At 37.1% G+C, this 27,456-nt stretch overlaps 1 protein-coding gene across 5 annotated transcripts in view; it reads left to right on the forward strand.

The window, feature by feature from the left end:
* The window catches only part of tmem68 (transmembrane protein 68), a 53,698-nt gene extending 31,681 nt beyond the window's left edge, over nt 1–22,017 (forward strand). For all 5 annotated transcript variants that reach the window (XM_037982005.1, XM_037982007.1, XM_037982006.1 and 2 more), the window contains 4 exons: nt 4,048–4,241; nt 8,895–8,955; nt 12,363–12,502; nt 20,233–22,017. In XM_037982005.1, the coding sequence (XP_037837933.1) occupies nt 4,048–4,241; nt 8,895–8,955; nt 12,363–12,502; nt 20,233–20,337 (500 nt within the window). In that variant the 3' untranslated portion in view covers nt 20,338–22,017. The remainder of the gene's footprint in view (nt 1–4,047; nt 4,242–8,894; nt 8,956–12,362; nt 12,503–20,232) is intronic.
* The last annotated feature ends 5,439 nt before the right edge of the window (nt 22,018–27,456 follow it).

Genomic DNA, 27,456 nt, shown 5'->3' on the forward strand with positions numbered 1-27,456 from the left:
GAGGGAAGTCTGGGTCTCCCTGCTTAGGCTGCTACCCCCGCGACCCGACCCTGGATAAGCAGAAGACATTGGATGGATGGATGGATGGATGGATGGATGGATGGAACGTGGAGTAAGAAGAATTTGTTTGCAGAAGATCTGAAAAGTTTAAAAAGCTCTCAGAGCTCACAGATCATCTTGGATGGGTGATCTCACAGCTGAACCTTTTATCTCTATAGTAGGGCTGCACAATATTAAAAAAAACTTGCAATGTATGATATCATTGTTTAACGTTGCAATGACCATATAAATTGCAACAGACCCACTGTAGTAGCTCCCCAGCACTTGAATTAATTTGCGCGGTCTCGACGGGTGATTTTCAAGGTTTGTTTATTTTTCTTTTGATGTGGACCATCATCATCTCAATCATCTTGGTTACCTCAGTCACCGTAATCACTGTGAAAACTAACAGATATACAAATATTAGAATATAAACATAAACTTACAACACACAAACAACAAATAAAACGTACCTCGCTGCTTTCACCGGGGAACACTAAATCTTGATAGTGCCAAGTCATTCATTAGTACAATGAGTTGCCAGCTTTTATAGGCCTGCCCTCTTAGCTACGGCAGCCCGTGAGGTACATAACAAAAAAAAAACTTTACAAAGTGCAAATACAATTAAACAAAACAAAATACAAACCACCAACAGTGCTACTCAAAACAGACAAATATTATTAAACAATCTGCAACATCATTCAAATAATTTACAATAAATACTTTACCAATTTGAATAATTTAGGCAACTTTATAAATTTAAATGGTTCACTACCCATTACACCCACATTTTCCTTACTTTCTCTTCTGTCATCACCATAGTCCAAACCAGGTGTGGGCACCAAGACCAATGAGAGTCTGTTGGATTGACCAAATATATTATTAGCAGCAGAACATGTATGGTATTTGAAATGCAATGATCTAGGATTTATTGCAGCTTAACAGTGCTTTGCAATATTGACCTCAATGATATTGCAATACAATACGATACATTTATGATAAATTATTTTCCGTAGCTACCCACCATGAGAGCAGAAAAAAATCAAACACCTCAAACTGTAATTTTAGAAAAATGCTATGAGTTATCATAGCATTTCATGTGATATGACTAAAGTAGCTTTCAAAGAATACCACATTTTTAAAAGGATTTGAAGTGGTTTCCATTCATTTTAAGGGTACCAGAAAAGTAAAATAAAGGGATATTTTGAAAAGTATAATACCAAAAGTCATACTACTCATGTCCTGAACAAGCTGAACATTGGGAGACCTGAATGGGTTAAATAGCTAAAATTATGCTGATATAGTTATATTCCAAAAAAAAAAAAATGTATAGAAGTAACTGTAAGCAGGAAAATAATAGTGTGACTCAGCATTCAAACAACAATACAGGGTCATCAATAAATTAGAGAAATTGTGTCCTTTGCGAAAACACAGTGTGAATATTGAGTGCTGAATGACTGGTTAAATTTGCTGAAGAAGATAAAACTGAGTTGTTAAAACAAACAGAACATGGGCTAAAATGCGCAAAACACGTGCTAAAAATTAAAAACTGCAGAACAGTAATTAAAAGTAGAAGAAAACCAGCTAAAATCCAAAAGCAACAGAACACTAGCTAAAAGCAGCCATACAGTAGCAGGCAGCCAAACAAATGTTAAAATTAACAAAAAAAAAAAAAATGCTAAAGCTAAAATGAGCAAATCAGCTAAAATTATGGAGGTAATTCCCTGTCAAAATGCTGCACACACACACAAAAAAATTACAAACTGTCCTCAAACGTTGCACACGCGAAACAAATTTTACAAACTGTCCTTGAGTACAAAATAATCTCTTACAAAACATACAAAAGAAATAAACAGGAAAATTAATATGTCAGCATTCACACAAATATTATCAAATCAAAATGTGAAAATGTAGATTCATTGCACACAGAGTGATGTGTTTGAACAGTTTTTTTCTGTTAATTTTGATGATTATGGCTGATTGCTAATGAAACTTAAAATTCAGTTTCTTCAAAAAATTCAATTATTACCTAAGAGCAATAGATTGGCAAGGTGTGGAGTACTGCTGAAGTCAGTGCACCACCCACACATAGATTCAGGACCTGGGTGACAGATCAGGACTGATCCAAAGACAAAATCAAAAATGTCTTACCTAGGCTTAGGACAAAAACGATTGGGCTGTTGCTCAGTGGTCCAAAGTCCTGTTCTCTGATGAAAGTAAATTTTGCATTTCCTTTGGAAATCAAGATCCCAGAGTCTGGAGGGAGTGGAGAGAATTACAAAATCTAAGGCTACATTCACACTGAAGGCAAAAGTGGGCCAAAACCGATTTATCGTTCACAGACCTGTATCTGACTTTTTTTTTTATTAGTCTGAATATAACAAATCCAAATGTTTTATTTATTTTTTAAATTATTTTTTTTCCAAATCCAAACCAAGTCACTGGTACTAAATCAGATAAATATGTAATGTTTTTAAAAGCAACCACAGTCTGAACGGTCATGTCACATTTCATCTGACTTTAACGGCATTGAAATAGGGATATGGAGATGGATTTAAATTTTTATATTATCGATACAAACGTCATGCAGTTTAAAACTTGGAAATGCACACATCTTCAGCTACAAATTAGAAGTCTAGTGGCTTCATCGTTTTTAGATCCTGTTAGATTTGTCATGTCCTGGATCACTGAGAGTTTACATAACACATGATTCCAATGTTGGTGTAGGATCCTATCGATACTAGCATGATGGGATCAATACATGAGTTTGTTTCCACTTTCAGTACATTGCTCCCATTTCAGAAATTCAATTCTGCAATGGAGTAGGTAGTAAGTGACAAGATCAAATGTAATCCCTGGATGAAACAAACATGGCAGATAATTTTTTCAACTCTGATTGCCCAAAAACTTCAGAATTTATACACACATGCTAACATGTGTAGCATCCATATTTACTTCCATAAATGCAGCATGCTGCATGTATCGTTAAGTCGTCGTCTTCTTCTTCTGCACATTCATGTCTTCTTCTGCGCAGGTGGCTTCAGGGCCATAGACTGTTCACACTGCAGTCTGATGATGGTCAAATTTAAATTATATTGTAAACAACCACACAGAACAATCCGATCTGGGAAAAAAAAATTGGAATTGAGCATTAAGAACTGTAGTGTGAACATAATGTAAGTTGCTTGAGATCCAGAGGGAAGTTTCCACAGTCAGTGATGATTTTGGGAGCCATACCATCTGACCTGACCTAAAGCCCTCTTTGAGTTGCCTTGTGCTGAAAAGTGCTATATAAATAAATGTACCTACCTACCTACCAAAAGGAAGAGCGGAGACCAGACTCAACAATGCAGAAGAGCTGAAAGCTGACATCAAAGCAACCTGGGCTTCCAGAACACCTCAGCAAGTCCACAGGCTGATGGCCTCCATGTCACACCACAACTGTACAGTACATGAACATACTTTCAGCAGGGCAATATTTCCAGATTAAAAATCCTTTGTTGTTGGTCTTATGTAATACTCTAAATTTCTAAAAAAAAAACAAAAAAAAAACTGGTTTGGGGTTTTCATTAGCTGTAAGACATAATTATCCAAATAACAGAACTAAATGCTTAAAATATATCACTGTAAAATGAATATATACAATACTAAAGTTTCAAATTTTTACTTAAAGTACCAAAATAATAATAATGGTAAAATTCTAATTTACTGAGATGTACTTGCATATATTAGGAATATATAATATTTCAACCTGAAGTGTATTGATTATCTCTTCCTTCTGAGCACCACTTTTTCATTACATGGTCACCTGTTTGAGTGTGTTTTTGAGTTTTTGTGTGGCATCCTGCACTTTTTGATCTTGAACAATGTTACTTCTGATTGTTTTAAGGACTCAGATCCAAATATCAGGGTCAAAAAACTCAGAATATGTGAGGCAGACAGAATGCATTAGTATGTAGTTGAAAAAAAATATTTTAGTAACTTAAGCAGACGATCATCTTCTTGCAGGTTTCAAGCTGCTGCTGGAGGTGTTCAGTGTGATCCACGGTCCTCAGGAGGAGTGTGTACGGGCACTGAGGAATGGTCACCTCCTGGGAATTTCTCCGGGAGGAGTTCGGGAAGCTTTGTTCAGTGATGAGACCTACCCTCTTATGTGGGGCAAACGGAAAGGTTTCGCACAGGTTGCCATTGATTCTCAAGTGGTGCGTTTGTTTCAGTTTTTTAATATCAGGAATCAATATGGTGTTTTTTTTAAACCCTGAAAACCAACACACCAATGAGCTCCATCAACCAACAAAACATAGGAAGCATTTTATTAGACTTTTATGAATTGTAAAAAAAAAAAAAACCTAGAGTAACTTTTGCATTTGCCGCAAAAATACAGAGTGCAAAATGACTTTGCTGAAGAAGGTGAACCCTAGGTAAAAGCTAAAAGAAGCAAAACTGTAGCTAAAAGTTAAAAGTAGCAAAAGGCTAACTACAGCTAAATGAAGCTAAAAGCTAGCTTAAAGCTAAATGTAGCTAAAAGCTAACTGAAAGCTAAAAGTAGCAAAAGTCTTGCTAAAAGCGAAAGTGGCAAATCATTACCAATACCTAAATTTAGCAGAGTGCTAACTAAAACCTAAAACTAGCAAAAGGTTAGTTAAGAGTATCAACAAGCTAGCTAAAAACTAAAAGTAGCATAAAAACACAATAAAATAAACAGGAAAGCAATTGTGTGAATGCTGACTTAGCTAATAATATTAAATAGTTTAAAATAAACTGGAAACCACTCTATACTTTCCTATTGTTAGTTTTTCTGTTTGAAGGATGTCTTGGAATATTGCAAGATTTCACTTTCAGAGTATGTGTTGCAAATTAATTTCAGCCACCACTATTTAGGCTCAGTATCTCTAATATTGGCAGAATTAGAGCCATTTTTGTGTTTGCTAATGTTTATTACCTATGGCAGCCATCTTGAATTGGTGTAACTCCAAAAGTTAATTAGTTGTAGAGGTACATGCCGTGATTTCTTTCTGATGCTTTACTTAAAATTTTACCAGCGATAATTAGGATTTAAAAAATTTATGAAGGTTTGATGAAAAACTGCCTTGTTAAAAAAGAGATACATACACTACATTGCTAAAAGTATTGACTCACCCATCCAAATAATTGAATTCAGGTGTTCCAATCACTTCCATTGTCACAGGTGTATAAAATCAAGCACCTAGGCATGCAGACTGCTTCTACAAACATTTGTGAAAGAATGGGTCGCTCTCAGGAGCTCAGTAAATTCCATTGTGGTACCGTGAAAGGATGCCACCTGTGCCATAAGTCTAGACATGAAACTTCCTCACTACTAAATATTCCAGAGTGAACTGTTAATGATATTATAACAACATGGAAGTGATTGCTACCCCCGTGACCCGACCCCGGATAAGTGGAAGAGAATGAATGGATGGATGGATGGATGGATGAATGGATGCATGGATGGATGGAAGTGATTGGAAACAACAGCAACTTGGCAATGAAGTAGTAGGCCATGTGAAATCACAGCGCAGGCTCAGCAGATTCTGAGTCACATTGTGCACCGAGGTCACCAACATTCTGCAGGGACAATAGTATGGAGCTAAAACTGTCTCATAATTCACAAATGCACAGAGCAAGAGTCACACTTGTATTTTTGATGCAAACACAAATATATCTTGATTAACAAGCTGCTTCTGGCCTCCGGGCTGTGCTGCATTTGTGTGTGAATTTGGGACTCCCCTGACGTCTCAGTCCACAAATTACTTTTTTAACAGGGAGTGATCAGAAGCCAATCAGGTATCTTACATGTTTCAGCCAATCATAAGAACGCACCCCCACGTGGGACACGACTTACTTCTAAGCCAATCACAGTAAGCTAGTCAAACCGCGCGACTGCCAGTAAAAACTAGAGAAGAAGAAGTAATAAAAGTAAATTAGTTATTAGGGAATTGTTTCAAAGATCATCTGGAAAAATAGTTTTTAGTAGCATTTTTAGTTTTTTAAGAAGAACAGGTATTTTGGGAAGAATATAGTAAGTAGTATATCTGATCTATACTCCAATCTGGAAGGTGGCAGAAATGCACCTGAAGTTGTTTGCCAATCGCTATTAAAAAAAACAGAAGAAGAAGAAGAAACACAGTAAAAATCTGAAGAAAAAAAAAGTTAGTTAAAAATTTAAGTAGATTTAAAGTTAAATTTGATTTAGTTTAATTATTTGGAGCTAATTCAAAAAGTAACACTTACCAGATATTATTTCATTTTTTAAAAGTAACGCAGCTTTACAATAGAATTTAATTGCTGAGAGTACCACCAGTAGGTGGCGGTAATGAACACCTTCAGCTTCTTGCCAACTTCCATAAAACTTCACAAGAAGAAGAAGACGACTCTCCACAGTGCCAATTAATTGATGTGGATGCTGCTTGTATAGAAAAACAGAAAGTACAGTGTAGTAGGAGTGGGAATCTTTAAGCACCTCCTAATTCGATTTGATTACAATTCAGAGGGCTGCAATGTGATTAAAACAATTAACAACATGTAGATGCATCTGTAATCACACTTCAGACAAAATCCTAAGCAGATAATCTCTCATACCTAAAAGAAAAAAATATTTTGCTGCACACTGCAGTATAAAACCGTTTTCTTTAAACAAGACTTTGGACAGTAAAGCTAACGAGAGACTTTTGGAGCTAAATGGACAAAAAAGGAGTCAAAATGCTAAGTAGACTGACATAAGGATCTTTGGCAATGGATGTCCATGCATCATGGTAGAGCTCTGGCCTACTTTCTTCAGTTTTTTTTTTTTTTGGACTTGTTGTACAGTGTAGGAATGGCTATTTTAATCACGTTTCGTTGGGGCTCTGAAGTGTGAAACATTGCACACAAGCCATGGTTTTCAACCACTGAATGCAGACTCAAATTTGTCACAATAAAATTTGCAGTGGACTTTGCAATTCACTCTGCCTTTTTTGAATTAGGTAGAAACGTTTACTTTGCTTGCTTGATGGCCCTTTGTTAGCAGCAGCAGCTAGTAGCTACCTTAAGCTTTATAGGATAACAAACGTTAAAATCAATTCTGAAACAAATGGGGAGCCAATGAAAAGAAGCCAATAGTAGAGAGATATGTTTGTGCTTTTTTGTTTATGTTAAGATGAGCTGCAGTGTTCTGAACTAACTACAGTCTTGAAAGGCCAGCCTGGCTGACACCAACATACAGAGAGTTACAGTACTCCAGTTAAGATGTATTAAAATCATAAATCACCTGATCAAGGTCATTAGAGAAATTTTACTTTAGATACTAACCTAAATAAGCACTGCAGTTACTACTGGGTCCAAAAACAATCATTCCAATTTTATTGTCATTGAAATTAAAGAAGTTTGAAGCCATCCAACCTTTTAGCATAGTGAGCCAGTCAAACTGGCTTTAGTGAAAAAGAATGATTGAGCTTCAACTGTAGATTAATCTGAATGTCATCTTCGTAGAAATGAAAAGATATGTTAAATTTTCTAAAGACGGAGGCTAAGGGAAGCATGTAGATAGAAAATAAAATGGGTCCAAAAATAGATCCTTGAGGAACTCCACATATGAGGGGGGCTGAGTAAGAAACGGAATCTCTGAGTCTTACAGTGAAACCCCTCTCTGATAGGTGACACCCGAACCAGTCGTGCAGTGCCTTTGGTACACAGAGCCCCAGCCTAAAGATCAGAATACTGTGGTTGACTGTGTCAAAGGCAGCTGTCAGGTCGAAAATCAAAAAAATGTCTGAGTCTCCTAAATCTGGATCTAACAAAAGATCATTAAAAACTATTAAAAGTGCTGTTTTAATGCTGTGAAGAGCTTTAAAACCAGACTGAAACATTTCAAGAATGTTGTGTGCACTTAAAAAAGACTGCAGCTGTATAAATACTATCCTTTCTAAATAGTTTTCATAAAAAAGGAAGTTTTGAAATTAGCCTAAAATTTGAAAGGACAGATGAGTCGAGGTTAGGTTTCTTCAGCAGTCTTCAGTTTCTTTAGAAGGAGTTGTTTTTATGTCTCAGTCAGCCACGGTCTCCCTTTATGTGCACACCATAAATTGTGTAGTCGCTGAACTTCTGTGATTCAGAGTTCTACCTTTTGCATTCCTCAACATGACATTATTAACATAATACATAATTGAATTTTGATATTTGAAATCAATTCAGAATTTTTCATGTTCACATTGCAATGTGTCCCATAATTGATTATTACAACTTAACCTGCTTGTATTTTCAGGAAAGCATATCTCACAATAGTTCTAGTGCTTAATGCCTTATTTGAATAGAATTGCATTTTAATTTACTTTTGCCTTGAGATTGGGGGATTATTCATAAAACTTGTAGCACTGCAGCCCCAAAACTCCAGGTCTAAGCATGCCGAAGATAACCATAATTGACTCAAAATATTAGTGAGTTTCAGATGTACAGCCAGTGATTACTTTTTGAGTTTCATTAAAATCCATTCAGTCCATGAGATATTTTGGTAACAGACAGACAAATAACATAATCGCCCCCCTATTATTGCATGGTTTAGATGTTTTCCTGCTCTAACACACCTGATTCAAATTGTTGAATTACTTTCTTGGTATGTCAATCTACTAAATCCTGTTTTTTTTTATTTTTTAAATCTGAAGATTTGAAGCTGGTAAACATCTAAAACATGCAGGATAGTCTGCCTAGGGAACCAGGGTTGGGAACCTCTGCTATAAGAGATTTAAATGTATTAAATAATGGAGTTGAATAACTGACTGAATCAAGAATCATATTCAGTGTTGACTGGTTTGAAAGTGTCGTCTCTAAACCTTTATTCTTCTCTTTTCTTTTTCTTTCAGCCAGTAATTCCAATGTTTACTCAGAATGTGCGGGAAGGCTTCAGATCTCTGGGAACACTAAGTAAGTGTAAAAGATTACATCTTGTTTTAAAGACATTTGTTTGGCAGCACAGTTTGAGACAAGCATCTCTCCTTGTATCTTTCTTTGTGAATTGAAAAGGTTCACAAAATCTGACTATTCCTAATTAACAGGAAGAAAAAGCATAAAAACACATATCCAAAAATTCACTGGGATGTGATCTGGTCTATCAAACCTTAATTTGATTTTAAAGTATAGCTCAGTTAAATTTCTTATTTCACTTTCCATACCAAAAATACAGATGTTGAATTGCACTGGGTGTAACGTAAGATAAACATTGTTTTTTTTTTTTCAGAATGGCAATTTGATTTGCATTGATCAAAGAATAGGCAGAATAAATAACAACAAGAAACAAATGACAGTACAACATGCACAACATGAAGAAACACAACAAACTTATGTAAGAGATAAGAACTTTTTTGATTGGACTTATGTTACAGGTGGACTGCAGACTGAAAGAATTAGTTTTATTGAGGACTTTTAGAGCTAAACTGAGATTATATGAGGCTGATTCAATAATATATACATTCTTATCATAATTGTTTTCATAATTTTAAAATTTTAAATTTTGTGTTTTTGGGGGGTAACATTGTAACTGCATTTCTTTGTTGCTTTTGCCTACTTTGGCCAGGTCTCCCTTGAAAAAAAGAATAATTATCTCAATGAGATCTTCCTGGTTACATAAAGGTTGAATTAAAAATGATACCAAATGTATTTTTATTTGATTTTTTTTAGACTGAGGCTTTTATCTAAGGTGATATCCTTTTATACATATAATCAGAAAGTGATGTACCTTGACCTTGGAGTTCAAACTAATTAAGGCCAACACTTAGATTAAAACATTTGAAACATGACTAGAATGCAAAGATTTATCTTCTCGTTAAGGGCACCAACGAATCTGTTCATATTATTTTAGCATCTGTTTGTAAAATAAAGAATTTACTTTACTGCTAATATAAAGACTTGTTTCAATTCAGAAAAAGAAATAAGACTTGTAATGCAACCAACAGGCAAGCATGGAGAAAAATGACATTTACAAAGACATGACATTTAAGATCATTTACAAAGTAAAGGAGAAACTAGAGATGCACTGATTTCAGATTTTGTGGGCTGATAAAGATTTTCAGTACCGTATTTTCCAGACTATAAGACGCGCTTAAAAGCCTTCAATTATCTCAAAAAATGACAGTGCGCCTTATAATCCGGAGCGCCTTATATGTAAGAAGTCGTAATGTTTTAGTCCGACTTTGGTAAACTACAAAGCTGCTCTGCTTGCAGCATTAAGGCTCAGTTATAGTTGCGCAGGGCTCCATGCACGGCGCACGAACCTGAGCGAGCGGTGTGGGCGTTTATACTTGACGCTTACGTCGGTGCAGTATTCTTCTGTGAGTTTTGAACTGTTTGATTATCTTTGTGATCTCTCATAGAGGAATCATATAAATGCTGATACAGGCGAACCAGCTCCGCTAGAGCACCAAAATCATACATTTTTCTCTCAAAGAACTATAATTAACAGAAAAATATCATTCATCTATTTTTGTTACCCACTCTTTTGTGCATGGTTGCAGTGAGTTGGTGCCTATCTCCAGCAGTCACAGTGAGAGAGGTGATATACACTCTGGACAGGTCCCTAGTTCATCACTGGGACACAGAGACAAATGAGGCAGCCATTCACACCTAGTGACAATGTAGTTTCCGGTTAACCTAACATGCTTGCTTCAGTCCAAAATATACTTTTAAAATTTCTCATTTAATGGAATATTGCTGTTCAGTTGTATCAGTCAGTTTGATTGTTTAGTCTTTGTGGTGCAGAGTGTGGAGGGGAACTTTGAAGTGTTCATTTATAAAGATGATTTAACTGCTGAGTAACAGACTGACAAAAAGCTTTCACACTGCTGCTCCATACTATGGCAACGATAATGTTATATAATAAAATAATATTGTCAGTGGCTGCAAAAAAATAGATTTTTACTGTTTAAAGGTGGGATAAGGTAAAGTGGTGGCGATTAAAATTAAAAACTATAAAACAAACCACTTATATAAATTAGAGACATAAAATATAGTTAAATTTGATCTTCTGTCTGTAAACAAACTAGTATTTAGTGAAGCAGTTTGAAGTTTGAAATGTCAGTATTAAAAAAATCATTTAATGTTAAAATTTCTCTGGATAATCTGAAGTTGGTACATTCCACATCAGTTTTTTATCAGATCTATTTTTTTTCTAATTTTTGGTTAAATTGAAAACATTTTATTTTTTTCCACAATAAATCTCCAAATAATCTCCTTCATATTATTAGAAGGATTTGTTCATTTAAACTCAACAGAAAAATATTTATAAATTTAATTTGTAAATCAGATTATAGCCCCTTAACATTTTAAGATTTTGTGCACAAAACTGCTCGGTATTGAAGACAGTTTACCTTCAGTGCTCTATTAAAATAATTAGCAGCTTTGTCCAAAGTAATATTTGAAAAAACAACTTAATGTTAGATGTTAGATTAATGAATCCTTCCTTCTTTTGAGTGTAATGATTATTCTTTCTGCTGTTATTGATCAATAATTTAACATATTATTATATCACATATCACAGAGGACTTGTCAGCTCACGTCTTTCATTAGCATTATTAGTATCATTAACATTACTAACAACAACAGCAGTCTTTGTGACTAAAGCTGCTAACAGATTCTAATCTACTGTTTCAGGACAGACAGATTACAAATGAACATCACTTTTATTTTTAAAAGATTTTAGAATCGTGTTTCATTTTCCTTCCACTACATAATTATGAGCCACTTTGTGTTGGTTTATCACATACAATCCCAGTAAAATGCTTAAATTTGTTGTCATAACATGACAAAATGTGAATTGTCCTGGGGATGTTAAGGTTTTTTTCAAGGCGTTGTATGTTATAAATAGATTCTGACCAGCATCAGTACCCTTAGCCTAATTAATAAATATTAGGACATAACTACAGAATTTTTTTTTTGCTGTTGAAAGATTTATCACAAAGTAAAGTTTTAAGCCTAGTTCTAAAAGTAGTATCTATAATTAAACCTTGTAGCTGTTTCCAGTCGATCTTTGATACTCCGATAATTTTTTTCAGTAGAGATACGGGTAGTGATGGTTTCTCTGTTCAAGGATTCAAGGATTTAGGGATTCAAGGATCTTTTATTGTCATAGCAGCTGACATTTGCATGTTTGCGATATGAAATTACATTTCAGTACAGCCCGTCCTAAGAAAAAGACGTGGGTAGACAAGGTGCCTGAGGCTGCAGCCATAGGAGGCACTGTGTATGATGAGTCTCAGTCTGATGGAAACCTGTATAGCTGTCATTGTCTAGAGAACAACATAGTATGTTTTATTTTAATTTTGTTTCTCTTTGTTTAGGACTGTTTCGTTGGCTATATGAAAGGTTTCGTCTCCCTGTAGCTCCTGTTTATGGAGGATTTCCTGTAAAGTTTCGAACCTTCCTGGGTGATCCCATTCCATATGACCCAAACACAACTGCTGCAGAACTGGCAGAAAGGGTGAGTCGGTCTAAATTCTAGTACCTTTCCATTCTGTCTTGTATTTATCTGTTTCTTTGTGTATTTTTTTTATTTTTTATTTCTGCTCTTTTTCGTGTAATATGCCTTATTGTCATTGTATGCTACAGTGATACTTTGTTTGCAGCTCTTCCTGTGGCAGTTACTGTAGATGAAGGGGGACATGCTGGTTTGTTGTTGCTCCAGCAGACTCTTCACAGTTCTGGGGAAGAGTTTGAGTCAGTTGTTGTGGGCTCACATGGTTCTTAGCCTGTCGGAGGGCAGGCTTGTGAATAGAGTGTCCTGGCTGGGTGGGTTCCTTGTGGAGTCCTTGTGGTCTGCCAGAGGAGGTGGCTCGAGTAGGTCTTGCTTAGGCATGACAGCAGGAAGCTAACGATCTATTGAGCCATTTTAATGACCCACTGCAGCTGCCTTTCCTCTGCTGCGGTGCAGCTGGAGTACCACGCCATACATCCATATGCCAGGTCACTCTCCATGATGCAGGGGTAAAAGTTCTTCAGCAGAGGTGGGGGACGTTTATTCCTTCACAATGTTCTCAAAAAGTAAAGACACTTTTATCACCTTTTTTGATAAGGTGAGTGGTCTTCACTATCCAGCCCAGGTCCTCTGAGATGTGAAGTCCAAGGAACTTGAAGTCTTTGACTTACTCCACCTCCTCTCTGTTGATCTGCAGTCCTGTGTGCATTGTGGTTCTCAACGTCTAAAAATCTAAAACAATTTATTTGCTTTTCCTAGTGTAACGGCTAAGGTGCTTGTTTTACATGAAGTCGGCCTCTATTTTCCCTTAAGCAACCTCGATGCTTTTATTCAGGTCAGTTCTTGCCCTCCTGTAGACTTCCATTTCTCCTTACCTCAGTACTGCATCTTTTACCTGAAGCAGTGACCTGACAGAGCTATTTAACCAGGGCTTTGGGTTTGGTAATTCTTTGATGCTTTCAGGGAGGTGTAAAGCTCAATGTCTGGATGCTCAAAGAGTTCCCACATGGTGTTCTCAAATCATTCTTGCACAGATGATGTGGCCTTCTCAGTCCACTGCTGCACTGACCTGTCCTTGGTTTTGACCTGCAGATAAACACTATGCCTAACGTATTATCACACCCATTCAAATCATTGAATTCAGGTGTTCTAATCACTTCCATGGCCACATGTTTAAAAAAAGCACCTAGATATGCAGACTGCTTCTACAAATATTTGTGAAAGAATGGGTTGCTCCCAGGAGCTCAGTGAATTCACGTGTGGTACTGTGATAGGATGCTACCTGTGCAATTAGTCCGGTCTTAAAATTCTCCTCACTGTTAGTGGTGTTATAACAACGTGGAAGCGATTGGGAATGACAGCAACTTGACCATGAAGTGGTAGGCCATGTAAAATCACAGAGTGGCTCAAAGGATGCTGACTTAACAGTGGTGACTAACGTTCTACAGAGTCAATAACTAGGCCTGTCGCAATAAACAATAAATCAATTAATCGCACAATAAATTAAAATGAGGTCTGTAATTTTCAGCATTATCATTTCTTCGTGTCTCTCTCTGTTTCGACTGAAGACACTGGAGGACAAAAGGTTCAGCTCCGGTGCTCTTCACTGATCCTTCCCTTTCTCTTAGCGTCAGGGGGCGTGGCCTATCGCGTCAGGTCGCCAGCTGAGGTGCGTCGTCTTGTTCCTCTGCAGCGTTAGCCCCCGTGAGGAATTAGCAAGCTAAAGAAACGCTGTTTGATATTGGGGATAAAAACAAAATGGAATTGGTTTCAAGCTGGAAGTACCAGCAGCGGTGTGGGAGCACTTCAGATTCAAACCAAAAGACCGAGGTGAACTGCTGAACCTTTGAGAGCCGGCATGTCACATTTATGCTTCTATCACCGTGTGCTTTTGTTTGTTTGCACTTTTTTTGATAAAACTGTCAGTTTTGCTCATCTTCTCTAAAGATTAATGATTATTGATTATTGAGCCAATGATTATTTTTTGAAGGGCAGTTTAGTTTACCGCCTTTATAATCCCTACTGTTTTGGTTGGTTATTTCCATTTATTTATTTATTTGTATTTAGTTTTTATTCAAGTGCATGTTTTGTTAATGGAGGCTGAGAGTCCATTTTATTTTTGTTTTTGGTTGTTTTGCTTATTTTGTGTTCCAGTTCCAGTGTTGTGTTCTTTTAAAAGTAACGTTTATTAATCTTAAGGAGGATGTACTTGCACTATTATGCTATCATTACATTTGTTTAAAACAGCCTCCAAACGATATTATTGTTTACTGCAATAATTTCTGAGACAATTAATCGTCCAGCAAAATTTGTTATTGTGACAGGCCTATCAATAACTAAAGACCTCCAAACTTTATGTGGCCTTCAGATTAGCTCAAGAACAGCGTAGAGAACGTCATGGAATTGGTTTCCATGGCCGAGCAGCTGCATCAAAGCCTCCCATCACCAAGTGCAATGTAAAGTGTCAGATGCAGTGGTGTAAAGCACGCCGCCACTGGACTCTAGAGCAGTGATTCCCAAATCCAGTCCTCGAGGAACACTATCCTGCATGTTTTAGTTGTTTCTCTGCTTTGACACAACTGAATTGAGTGAATGATTAACAGGCTTCTGCAGAACTTGAAGACCTGCTGAAGAGCAGAGAAACAACTAGAGCATGCAAGATAGTGTTCCTCAAGGATCAGAATTGGGAGTCGCTGCTCTAGAGCAGTGAAGATGAGTTCTCTGGAGTGATGAATCACGCTTCTCTGTTTGGCAATCCAATGGACGAGTCTGGTTTTGGCGGAGATTGCATGTTTTAGTTGCTTCTCTACTTTGACACACCTGATTTGAATGAAGCAATGCCTTCATCACTGGAAATGAAGCCCCCGACTGTTTATCCATCTCCAGTTCCATCCTACCATCACTCTTGAAACTCTGAAATACTTAAGGCAGAAACTCATCCCCAATCCAGAGAAAGCATTGCATCTTTTTCCAATTGAGAACTATGGCCTCGAACTTAAGCAACCACAGAGGCCGAAGTCCGTCTGACCACAGTGTCCCAGCTGGCCTATTCAAATTCCATGTTCCCGACCTCTCCCGGGACATGTGGAAAATCTCTCCTGGGGTTTTGAGTTGAAGATTACAGACAGGGGTCTCCACCAGATCTTCCCAGTTCATGCTCATTATTAATTTTAGTTAACGAAGTTTGTCCGGAAACGCTTCACACCACCGAATCGAACTCACCACCAGATGGTGATTAGTTCATTATTAACATCATTAGCCTGTTTTTAACCAGATAAAAAACTGATTGAGATCAAGATCTCTTTTACAAAGGTGACCTGGCCAAGAGGTCAGTAGCACACATCATAAAAAGATGATCAAAAACAAGTAACAATATAGGATACAACATACAATTATTTTACCCGAATGGGGGGGTTTTCAGCTCATAATGTAAAGAATCAAACAAAGAATTAGCAGAAATAAAATCATTGTTAAAACGAGTACAGATCTTCTATTAGACAGGGTGCCAGAATTTGTAAGTAAAGAGATGAACAATTCATTTGTCATTATGTGGCTAAAGATGATGTTATGATTTGCTAAAAATTGTTAGTCACTTGAATTTTTTGAAGATTCAGTCAAGTAATAAGTTGATTTAGCTGTCGTTATAAGTGAGGTTGAGCCAATTTGTCTCTGCCTTAGTGCCCTGGCCTTAGCATTGTCCCTCTCTTTGAGATTTCCTATTTCAGGGGAAAAGCAAGGATTTTTTTTTTTACCCTGCGTCCTATATTTTCAAAAAGGAGCATGTGTGTTGATTGTACAATGAAATTCATCATAAAAGTAGTCTAAGGCTGAGTCTACATCATCAATTAAAGACATTTTGCGTCACTCAAAGGCAGCCACATCATGTAGAAATGCATGCTCACCATTTTTTAAAACAATCTCTTAATTATAATATTTGATATAGACTTTTTAAAATTGGTATTCTATATGGCTGCAATAGTTCAGTGATCACTCAGATCATTCGCAAACACACCCAAGTCAGTATAATATTGCAAGACATTTGTTAAAATCAAGTCAAATAAAGATGATTTTGCTGGGTTTTCAGCACTAAGGCAGGTTGAGGAATTAATTAATTAATTAATTATTAATTAATTTAAGTTTAGCACACAATAAGGTCAACCAATCAAGTCAATCACCAACCAAAGGAAGCTCTTTAGCATTTAATCCAACCACAAAAGCTTCCTGAGCATGGAGGGCTTTATTGGAAGTAGAGGGTAGTTTATAACAACCTATAACTGTAAGAGATTGGCTGCAGGAGAAATCTAGTTTCAAAGCAAGAAGTTCAAGTTGCTTACTGATGGAACATGAGTACAGAAGGTAACATGAGATTTATTTTTTATGTATATTGCCACTCCTCCACCTTTCCTATCACACCAAAAACATTATACCCATTAATAGCAATATCTTTATCAGAAACTGCTTTGTTGAGCCAGGATTCTGATTAGACAATATTTGTTTTAGTTGACTGAACCCAGACTTTTACTGCATTTAATTTTGGGAACATGATCCGAACATGACAAAAAATTTATGCCTAAGCCTGAACTAGATCTGAATTTGTCAGGAATACTCATAGTCATGGAATATGCACGTTTTTCACCCAAGTGTCCAAGACATAGGCCGCAGATCTGATGATACGATGATAAAATCGATCATCGACTTTTGGCCTAAGATGGCCTGGTACTATGTAAACTTACGGACCACCCTATGCTTGACCATTGTGTTTGTTACGGACAGCACAGAAGTCCAATAACACACACAGCATACAGATGTTGTAAAGTGGGCTTTATTTTTCTGCTGTTTTACTGCATAAAACACGGTGTGAAGCTCCTGCTTATTGCTAAAAATTCTCCCTGCTGTAACAAAAAAGATGCTTGTTTTCAGCTGACTCTGGTATTAAAAGCTTCTAACTTCTTGTCAGACAGCTCCAATCAGATGTGTGAAGATGTCTGCTTACAAAACAGTGCTGATTACGACAATAAACAAAAAATTAAAACATTTAAATAATCAATGTTTGATGCTTTTGTTCTTTGCTGAGACAGCAGTGTAATTAAAATGTCTTCGTAGGTGATGTCATTAATTTTTCTTTACAAATTTGTATGTTTGGCAGTGATGGCAGTCCTTAACTAGAAATGCTGCAAGATATAATCAATATTGAACAATCAGTATAAAACAGACATCTGCAATCTGTGGCTCTTTGTAACTTTGACCAAAATGAACATTGAAATGAATATTGTTTTAGCAATATTTCTGTCAGGTTTTATGAGATATGTGAATGAAATGTCCATGACAGACTGATACCAATAATACGGGGACCAAAACACATTATTCCGTTTTAATGTGCTAGTAGCTTGGTAGCCTGTTCTCCACTTAAAATTTACAACCTGCTCTGCAGGGTGATCTTTTTCCAAAATCCACTAGAAGAATTAAACATGTTTAGCACATTTGAGGCAAGTTGCTGAGGGGAAACACAAAGTGCAGTTTTGCTCACAGCACTTTGTTATAAGTAATCAAAATAAGATGTTCTACAAAAAGTGTTGTAAGCCATTTAACTTCATCTGATCAATTTGCCTGATCAGTGCAAATGTTTGTTCAACTACTTATGAACTGATACATTTAGCAGCCCAGCATCATCGTCTGTCTATGTTCTACACACGTACATTTGCATAGTAAATGTACATACTGTTCAGTTGAAAAAAACAGCGACAAGCTGTGTCATGCAAAAGTGTAGAGGTTTAATTTTAGTTAATATTGCATTCTTTCATGCTGCTATGTAATTTTTGAATAAGAGTTGTTTTATATGCTTGAAAAACAATTTTAAAAACACACATCCTCATTTGGCTAGCTGTTAGCCTAGCCTAGCCTTTCTCTATACTCTGTGCTCTATGACTGACGTCATGGCTGGTAGGGTACTAACTATTGATAATTGTTTTACAGAACATCACTTCAAAAATGATTATTCTTTTAAGTACTAAGGCTGTGCAATTAGGTTTGTAGTTTCTTCAACAGTGACGGGCTGAAAGACCATGTTTGTATAGAGCTTTTGTTTTGAGGTTGATTTCATATTTCACACCAAAACACATTCATCTCAGGAACACAGAACTTTCCTGAGTGGTATGAAGGCAGGACATTGGTATGGTGTTTATACTTGTGTGTAATTGTTTGAACAGATGAATGTTGAACCTTCAGGTATCTGGAAACTGCACCCAAGGATGAACCAGAGGTGTGAAGGCTGACAATTATTTTCCTGATATCTTGGCTGATTTCTTTTGATTTCCCATGATGTCACACAAAGAAGCAGTGTGTTTGAGGTGTTCCTTAAAATGCATTCACAGGTGTTGCTCCAATGAACTCAGAAATTGTCAACTAACCAGTCAAAAGCTCCCAAAGCCCTGGTATCATCATGTGGGCTTTCCCAAAAGGCATAAAGACAAAGTAATCTTGGTGTGTGTAAACCTGTGACTTAGAAGAAAATAATAATAATAAATCTTTCATTATTCAAGCATTTAAAAAATAATTAATTTTGTTAATCTTAACTGACCTAAAACAGAAAAGGTTTAGTCTGATTTAATGCCAGACGACGAGGGGAAAAATGGTTCTGTCTTTTTATACAGTGGATGTAAATATGTGGTATAAAGTGTAGGCAAAACAGGTTTGTTGACTAATGGCTAATATTTAAAAAATACATGGCAGTAATATTACCTAGATATTTATTACCAGTTAGCTGATATATGCTGACCCTCAGTATTCTGCTTTACATTAATAAAGTAGATTAGTCAAGAGAAAGTGACAACCCCTGGTATAATAACACTGTATTTATTTGACTAGTGTTTATCTAAAAAAGAAAAAGATGAACGTAACCAACTACGACCTTTGCAGTTGGGCTTCTTGGCTGGGTTCAGTTTTTTTCCCCCTCATATTTGTGGTCTAATTAAGGACACCATATAGCACTTACCAAGATTGTGGCACAAATTCTCACCTAGTCAGCATACACTGCGCTGTGGTTGGACATCACAGAGTATTTCTATTTCAGTGATTCATATGTTAATTTAATATGAGACCTGTGATGGCAAAATGAGTCATAATACGCACAGGCAGCAGTGCAGGAAAAGTAAAAATGTTGATTTTTGCCATACTGGAGATTAGTAAAAAACAAATGCCGGCAAAGACGGCATCTTTTAGTTACACAGAAGTGTAAGTGTAAGTTTTCCGTTTCCATATACCGTTTTTCTCTGTCAGCTGCTGAAGTGCTGAGAAATTCCTTCGAAGAATGTGTGACGTCATTGTGAAGCTTACAGATTTCCCTTTTGAAATATGGGGCTTGAATTCCTTATTACATCATTCTAGACAAAAGAAATCGTGGCTTCAAACCCGTACTCTTGTTAATAAAATTAGCTTGTTGCTAGCTACATGATAAATCCCCAAATTTCAACAAACTATAAAACATTTTGAAACTTTTGAGATAAAGAATTTGACAACAACTCAAAATTTTAAAAAATCCTTTACTGGGACTCATTTTGCCAGCATGGGTCACATATTTACTATTCATGCCAACAATTCCCAAGAGGTGTAAGTTACTATTTCTGTGGATTAATGTTCTTCATGTTTGTGTTGATGAGACTGTTTGATCAAACTCTGGTCCTTCATACTGTATGTGGTGCTGCTGTTCTAATTTAGTCTTTTTGTTGTTGCTGTTACAGGTGCAGCAGGCGGTCCGGTCTTTGATAGACAGGCACCAGCAGATCCCGGGGAGCATCTTGAGGTCCCTGTTAGAGAGAATATACACCAAGCCCAAAAACAATTAACAGTGGAAAAATGAGACAATTCCTCAGTTTGTGACCAAAGCCAGTTGCCAGAGTAGCGTGATGAATTCAGTGTGTAACAGACTGATGACCTCACATGTTGGAATAATTGCACAACTTTCTTTACTGCCCCAAGGTATCCCTGAGGGCAACTAATGTTCCTTCTACATACTACATGGTGGTGTTCTGGATATTTCTGCTGCAGGATTTTAATTAGGTAATACGCCGCTTTTTCATTTCCCAGGAGGAAAGAGTTTAAACCTGCACGTCCTGAAGTAATATTGGACTTCACACTCATCATACCTCAAAGAAAACAAAAACAAAAGGACATTTTTTTTGTACATATATGCACAAAAAACTTTATTAAATTGTTACGTTCCGTGGTAGCTTGGTGGTCAGTGCTGCAGTCTTGTAATCCTGAGGCTGCAGGTTCAAGCCCAGGTTGTGTCATGAAGGTCATGAAGGGCATCTGGTATAAAAAACAATTGCCAAATCTTTCATGGGAGTTCGCTCTCTTTGGCGACTCCTGCAGAAGGAAGCAGCCGAAAGAAAAACAACAAATTACATTGTTACTGATTGTGATTGAATAGAGTGTTTATTCTGGAAGCACTGGTAAACAGACAATTTATTTATAAAGAAAATAGTACATGCGTCAGCAAGAGATTAATGTTAGTTAATAAATGTGGTTTACTGCTTATTTATAGTAATTTCAGACTGTGACGGTATTGTAAAATATGTATGAATAATGTTATAAATCAAATTGATCTTAAACCTTTTTTGCCTTGTTTTTGGCAAATAACTTATACCTGATCAGAGTGTAGGAAAGAAGGAGGAGTCTATGTTCATTACTGTACAAAAGTGTAGAAAAAAAGCAAAGTATCAGAGTTCAAAGGTCAATTGGATAAACAAAAAAGATCAATAATTGCTGTTATCGGTGGTGATAGTGGTGCTGTGGAAATTTACACATTAAAGTTCTTGCCTGTAAAGTAAATCACATTTGTCAGTTTCATACATTTTTTTGTGTGGTTAATCTTAACCCCCCCAAGTCTACCCAACCATGCCGTCAAACTGTCCATAAACATTACAATTTACTGTCCTGCTTTTCTCTGTTTCATGATGAAGGTGAAAGTTCTATTACGTGTGTATGTGTGTGTGTCTTTCTATGTATCAAATATTTTGAATAAACTGTTACATTATGGGTTTTTAATGGTTTCTGCATGCATTTATTTTTTAATTATAATTTAAATTTGACGTTTGTTTCCTTCTTTTTTTGCCAAAATGTTTGACATGAATATTGTTTTTGCATCAGTTAGTGGTGTTTGGGTTGTGAGCGATCTACACAAAACAGAATCTGTCTCTAAGTCATGTTTGGACTTTAGGACATTTTTAAAGCCTGTGGCTGGCTGCACCAGAGCAGCATGCTGAGGTATGACTGTAAAATGTGCTATTAAAGATTAGAGCGTTTAGCTTCTTTACTTTGAAATGATCCTAATGAAGTGTGGCAGATACACAGATTTATTTTCAAAATGCTGTGTATGGTTTATTTTTGACATTAACATGAATCCTGTTTCCACTTCAAGATGTGTACTTTTTAAGTGCAACTTTACAAAGCAAATGTTGAACAACATTTTTAATAAAAGCACGTGTGTTTTTTAGGACATTCAAGAACATGCCATTTTGGAACTTGACTCATGTAATTATTCATACATTCAATCATTCTTCTAAAATTGCGCTGCTCAAGGTGGCTGCATGTTGGAGCAGCTCTGTTCCATTCTTTCTGAGATATTGCTTTTGAAAAATTTATTCCTCTTTTTTTCTGGATGTAAATCACTGTTTTTAGATGATTACTTCCTCTAGTATCAGATGCTGTGCAGCTAGAAGGATTTTTACTAAAGTCTTTTTACTTTTGGACATTTTGTTATGATGCGTAACCATGACAACAAGTGTTAAATGTGAAGAACGCTGAAGTTCAGTCATGGCCAGAACCAAGCAGAGCGCCCATATATCCACAGAGGTAAAGCTCCCAGGAAGCAGCTCGCCACCAAAGCTGCCAGCAGGAGCGCCCCGAGTGAAGAAGCCTCACCTCTACAGGCCCGGGACCGTGGCTCTCAGGGAGATCCACCAGAAGTCCACCGAGCTGCTCATCCGGAAGCTGCCCTTCCAGCACCTGGTCTAGGAGATCGCCCAGGAGTTCCAGACCGACCTGAGCTTTCAGAGCTCGGCCATCATGGCCCCGCAGGAGGCCAGCAAGCTCACCTGGTGGGGCTCTTTGAGGACACCAGGACCGGGGACAAATCGGGACAGACCGCTACGAGAGACACTTCCTGTCCACAGCCATCAACTCTTTAACTAAACCAGAATTATGAGCTACAACATTTAATTTCCCTTTGGGAATAATAAAGTATTTTTGAATTTGAATAGTTTTTTTTTTGTAAAAGTGTGATAGAAAAGCTAACATCAACCAGTTCATATTAGCAAGCTAACCTCTAGTTAATGGTTGCTAAGTTCAGCGATGCCTATGTCCAAAGTCCAGTGGCGCAGAAAGTGGGTATGCACTATATGCGGCGTGCAGGACTGCGCTAGAGGGGGCACCAAAGCAATGATGGAAAAAATATATAAAAACAGAAAATGGAAGAGGGAGAAGGATAAAGATGTAGGGATGGAAAAAAAAGCTTTTTTCGAAGTAGTTAAAAGACAAGGTAAGTTCTGTCAGAGTATCAAGAGGAGGCCTGGAAATGTTCAGGTTAGCTAAAGCTACTAGTTACTTGTAAAATGACAAGTTACAACTGTGTACTGATCAGTATTTACAATATATGTATACAATACAATACAATATATGTAATGTGTCTGCATACCCTTCAGAAAGTAGATACTTGCACTCCTGCCCAGATCAGTGTTAATGCTGTGGAACAAGATCTCATTAACAGGTTAGCACAAAATAAACTGGACTTTTATGCAAAGGGGTGACACAAGCATGGCCAAGAATTTTTCAAGGGGGATACATACAAATAAAGGAAACTATTCTCTTTCTCGACAATTTTCATAACTCATGCATTTCTCTATTTATCAAGTTATTTCAGTCTCTCTCTCTTACACACACACACACACACAAACACTAACGTATCATTGTAGTCATCATCAAGGTGGATCCCCCTCCTTACATTAACAATATGACTCACAAATTGGAAATACTTTCAGCAAGCTCAAGCATACAGGAGTTCTAAGAGCAAATTACACTGGAGATTTTTTTAAAAAGATAAATTAAAAGTGTTTGGAAACTAACATCAGTTAAAAGAAAATCATAAATTATGTTTGTTGTGATTTTATTTTTTTACTGAATATTGAAAAAGCTACTTGGGTGTTTTCGGCATGTTCTGTGACCCCCTGATGTGTGATGTCCACAGAGCTGCTGAGATTTATAGGCATTCAGCCATTCATCAGTTCGAGCCCAGGTTGCAGCAGGAAGGACATCCAGCATAGAACAAATCATTTGTGTAAGTTTGCTTGCTGTGGCAACCTTGGAAGAAGGGAGCAGCCAAAAGAACTTACCTAGTGAATTGCAATTAATTGTTCAAAACCAGACAGAAAATACCACTGGAGTCTCACTTGTTGGATTCCCGAAAGATAAAGAACTTCCTCAGATATGGATCCATGAGGTCCAATGTGGGAATTACTCTCAGAACTCTGGTGATTGCCTGTGCAGCGACCAATATGAAGCAGTCTCAACTATTTTTAATTTTAAAAGAATGGCAAATGGAGAGGAGGACGTTGCCACAGAGAAGGAGACGAGAAAAGGAGAGGCTTACTTCAAGCATAATGAACTTGTGTCATTAAAAAGTACGAGCTGCTTACAGGCCGACAGCCTGAGATCAGTTAGTGATTCAGAGCAGTTTGTTATTGATGAAAAAAGTATGGAGGGAGAATTCTGCCATTAGTTGAGAGCGCACATATTCGATTTGCAAGCAGGATTTCATCTCTTGCTTTCAAAACTTTTAGGGCTTGCACTCAAAACTTCTGCTCTCTTTCAAATATTCTCTTTTCTCTCTCAAACCTTTGTGTTCGCGCTGAGATTTCCTCCTCGCGCGCAAAACTTCTCTCTCTCTCACGGATCGAATCTGCGCTTGCAAACCTCGCTTGTGGATCAGAGAGCACCGCCGCCTAGCAACTGTTCCAGCTAATAGAATGACTGTGTTCCTTTGAGTGCGCTTGATACTTTCTAGTGGGTGTGCTGGTGCAGCTGCATACCCAGCACACTGATTGGAAGCAGTAGTTCTATCCAAGTTTTCCCGTAAAATGGATCAGCACCAACAAAACTCTAAAGTAAGTACAATTTTTATGGCTAGTAACTGCAGTTTATTTCACACAACTGGTTAATTTTGCCTTAGTTTATATGAGTTTATTCATTTATCATCACAAAGCCCTTACACCTGCACAGGAGAAGCAGAGAAACACTACTTACAGTTTCTGCTCCATGTGAACAGTGTTAGGGGGTTAGCCTGTAGCTAATTGTAGAATGTAATCACAAAATAACAGCAGCTTTGTGACAGCAGCTGTTGCTGGTTTATAATCTGATCCTGTCGCATCAGGAGCTACAAACTGACTCAAAGCTAAGTTTCAGTGAAGCTGTGGTCTGTTTCTAGGCTGCTTAGTTTTTTCTATCCCAGATCAAACCAACTGATTAAAGCTGCATATGAACATTTTGCCTTCATACAAATAAATGTTTTATAGAGCAATTCAAATATTATTAAAATGTTATTTTTTGACATCTGATTGTCTAAAAGACAACAGCAGCTGATTCCCAGTCTTCTGTGTGGTCACTTCTATTTCAGTCAAAACTTATTGTGGAAAATGTATCAGTCAGTAGGACACAGTTTAACCTCCAACCAGATATTTTACAGATACAGGGATACCTTATTTTAAAATAAAGCTAACTCAAACGGAATTGCATATTATCAATGTACGTTATTGTTAAATGTGCTGAGCTGTGCTGTAATTAAACGTAACTGATTGGCTAATTAGTGTCACATTGGTAAGCAACTTGTCAGATGAATTTAATATCTGTTTATATATTTTTTCAGGGAATTCTAGGTGCTTCCAATATTCTTTTGATTATTTTAGCATGTATAATATTTATTTTCAGGTGGGAATAAATGCTGGGATTTTGTTTAATGAAAATAATGCATAATTATTAACTTATTGATGTACATTTTGCCCTTTGTTTTTTAGATATAGAGAAAATACAGGACCTGGTGTCTGTCCATTAATTCCCCTTCAGCCTCACCTCCAGGCTTCAGTTCCTGTTCTAGACCTTTGTTGGATCCAGCAGCTTTTCTATTTCTGGTAATGTCTGCTGTTTTGAAAAACAAATGTATTTTTAAAGCTGCATACAGATTCATTACATTTTTTAAGAGTGATTTCCAGTTGTTGTAAGACAGTTTAATCAACCCTCTCCACCACGGCTAAGGTGGAGTATGTATACCTTTAATGCCTGGGGATGCAGATACTATATGTACCAAGTATTGTATTGTTTTCATCTAATGATCAGAGTTATGCTCCACTACTTACTTTAATATTAAAACATTTAGATTCATAGTTTGTGAACACTCTGTACTAGATGTAAGATGCTACAGTTCTGCTTTGTGTTTGGGTCCACCACTCTGTGGACCATCAGGGTGGATGCGGAAATATGAGGGTAACTTTAAGTTTGAAGTTCTACATCTCTTGATTTGGTATTTCATGTACTTTAAAATCTGTAAGAAAAAGTCTATTAGCATTAGACTCTCATCTCAGCTTTAAAATAAAAATTGCAGTGAGTCTGAGGAGTCCCATGCAAGAAGCAGTAAAGTTTCACGAATGCAGAAGACTTCCCATTATTAGTGTTTTCTGTGAAAGGTTGGAGTACAGCAACAGCATGGTCACAGGTTATCTCAACAAATGTTTTCCCACCCTGGTCTTCAAGACACACTACCCAGCAGGTTGGAGATGTTCCCTGCTTTAACATTCCTGATTCAGATGATTACATGATTGCTCAAGCAGGGAAACATCTAAAACATGAGGACCATGGTTGAAAAACACTAGAATATGATGAAAAGACTTAATATCTGCCAAATAAGCTAAAAACATGCATTTATTTTTACTGCACATTCAATAAATAAATTTAAATACAAGTTACATTTTGTGTTTACTCTGTCATTTAGCTTGACTGAATTTTGAATTCTGAATTTTCCAATTTTAGCTTTCTTTTCTCTGTACCGTCTTTAGGCATCTGGGAGAAGTTTGATGTGATATAGTCCCCTTTGTTTTGAGCTGCTTTTTAGCATTAAGCAGGAGAATACAGCGGTAACACCGGAATACTCTTTGTTTTGGTCTGTGGCCTTTAAAGATGGCGCCGACCAACTGCGCAAGAAGTAAGCGCCCCACAATGTCACTGCACAGTGACGTCGGTTCCAAAGCTCTATTGTAGCCACACAGGCACACTTACTAGAAGGAAACAAACACACCCCGGAGGAGTCTCCCCCCACCCAGAGGAACACTGTCATTCTATTGGCTGGAATGGTTGTTAGGCGACGGTGCTCAGATCTGTGAGAGAGCAGAAAAAATCTGCGAGCGAGCAGAGAGGTTTGCAAGCGCAGATCCAATCCGTGAGAGAGAGAGAAGTTTTGCGCGCGAGGAGGAAATCTGAGCGTGAACACAAAGATTTGAGAGAGAAAAGAGAAAAATTGAAAGAGAGCAGGTTTTTAAAAATAGAGAGCAAGCGTTAAAAGTTTTGAAAGCAAGAGATGAAATCCTGCTTGCAAATCGAATATGTGCGCTCTCGACTAATGGCAGAATTCTCCTTCCATAAAAAAGGTCATAATCTGAAACTGCAATTGATTAGTTTACTCCGGTGTGAGAGTGCATGAATGCTACTCTAAAGCGTCCTCACATTGTAAAAGAGTTAATTTTGAGTTAGTGATGTTAGCTCTCTCCTGCTTTCTTTATGTTGATTTGATCAACATAAAGAATTGTTGTTGATCAATTTATGTTGATTGATCTGGGGGTAATTGGTTCTCACCCTTCCACTCAGTTGTTATGCTCATTGTTTTGTCGGCCATGATGGTCCTTGTGATCATCAGAATCCGA

The sequence above is a fragment of the Kryptolebias marmoratus genome, linkage group LG20 (genome assembly GCF_001649575.2).
Source record: "Kryptolebias marmoratus isolate JLee-2015 linkage group LG20, ASM164957v2, whole genome shotgun sequence".
NCBI classification, from domain to species: Eukaryota; Metazoa; Chordata; class Actinopteri; order Cyprinodontiformes; family Rivulidae; genus Kryptolebias; species Kryptolebias marmoratus.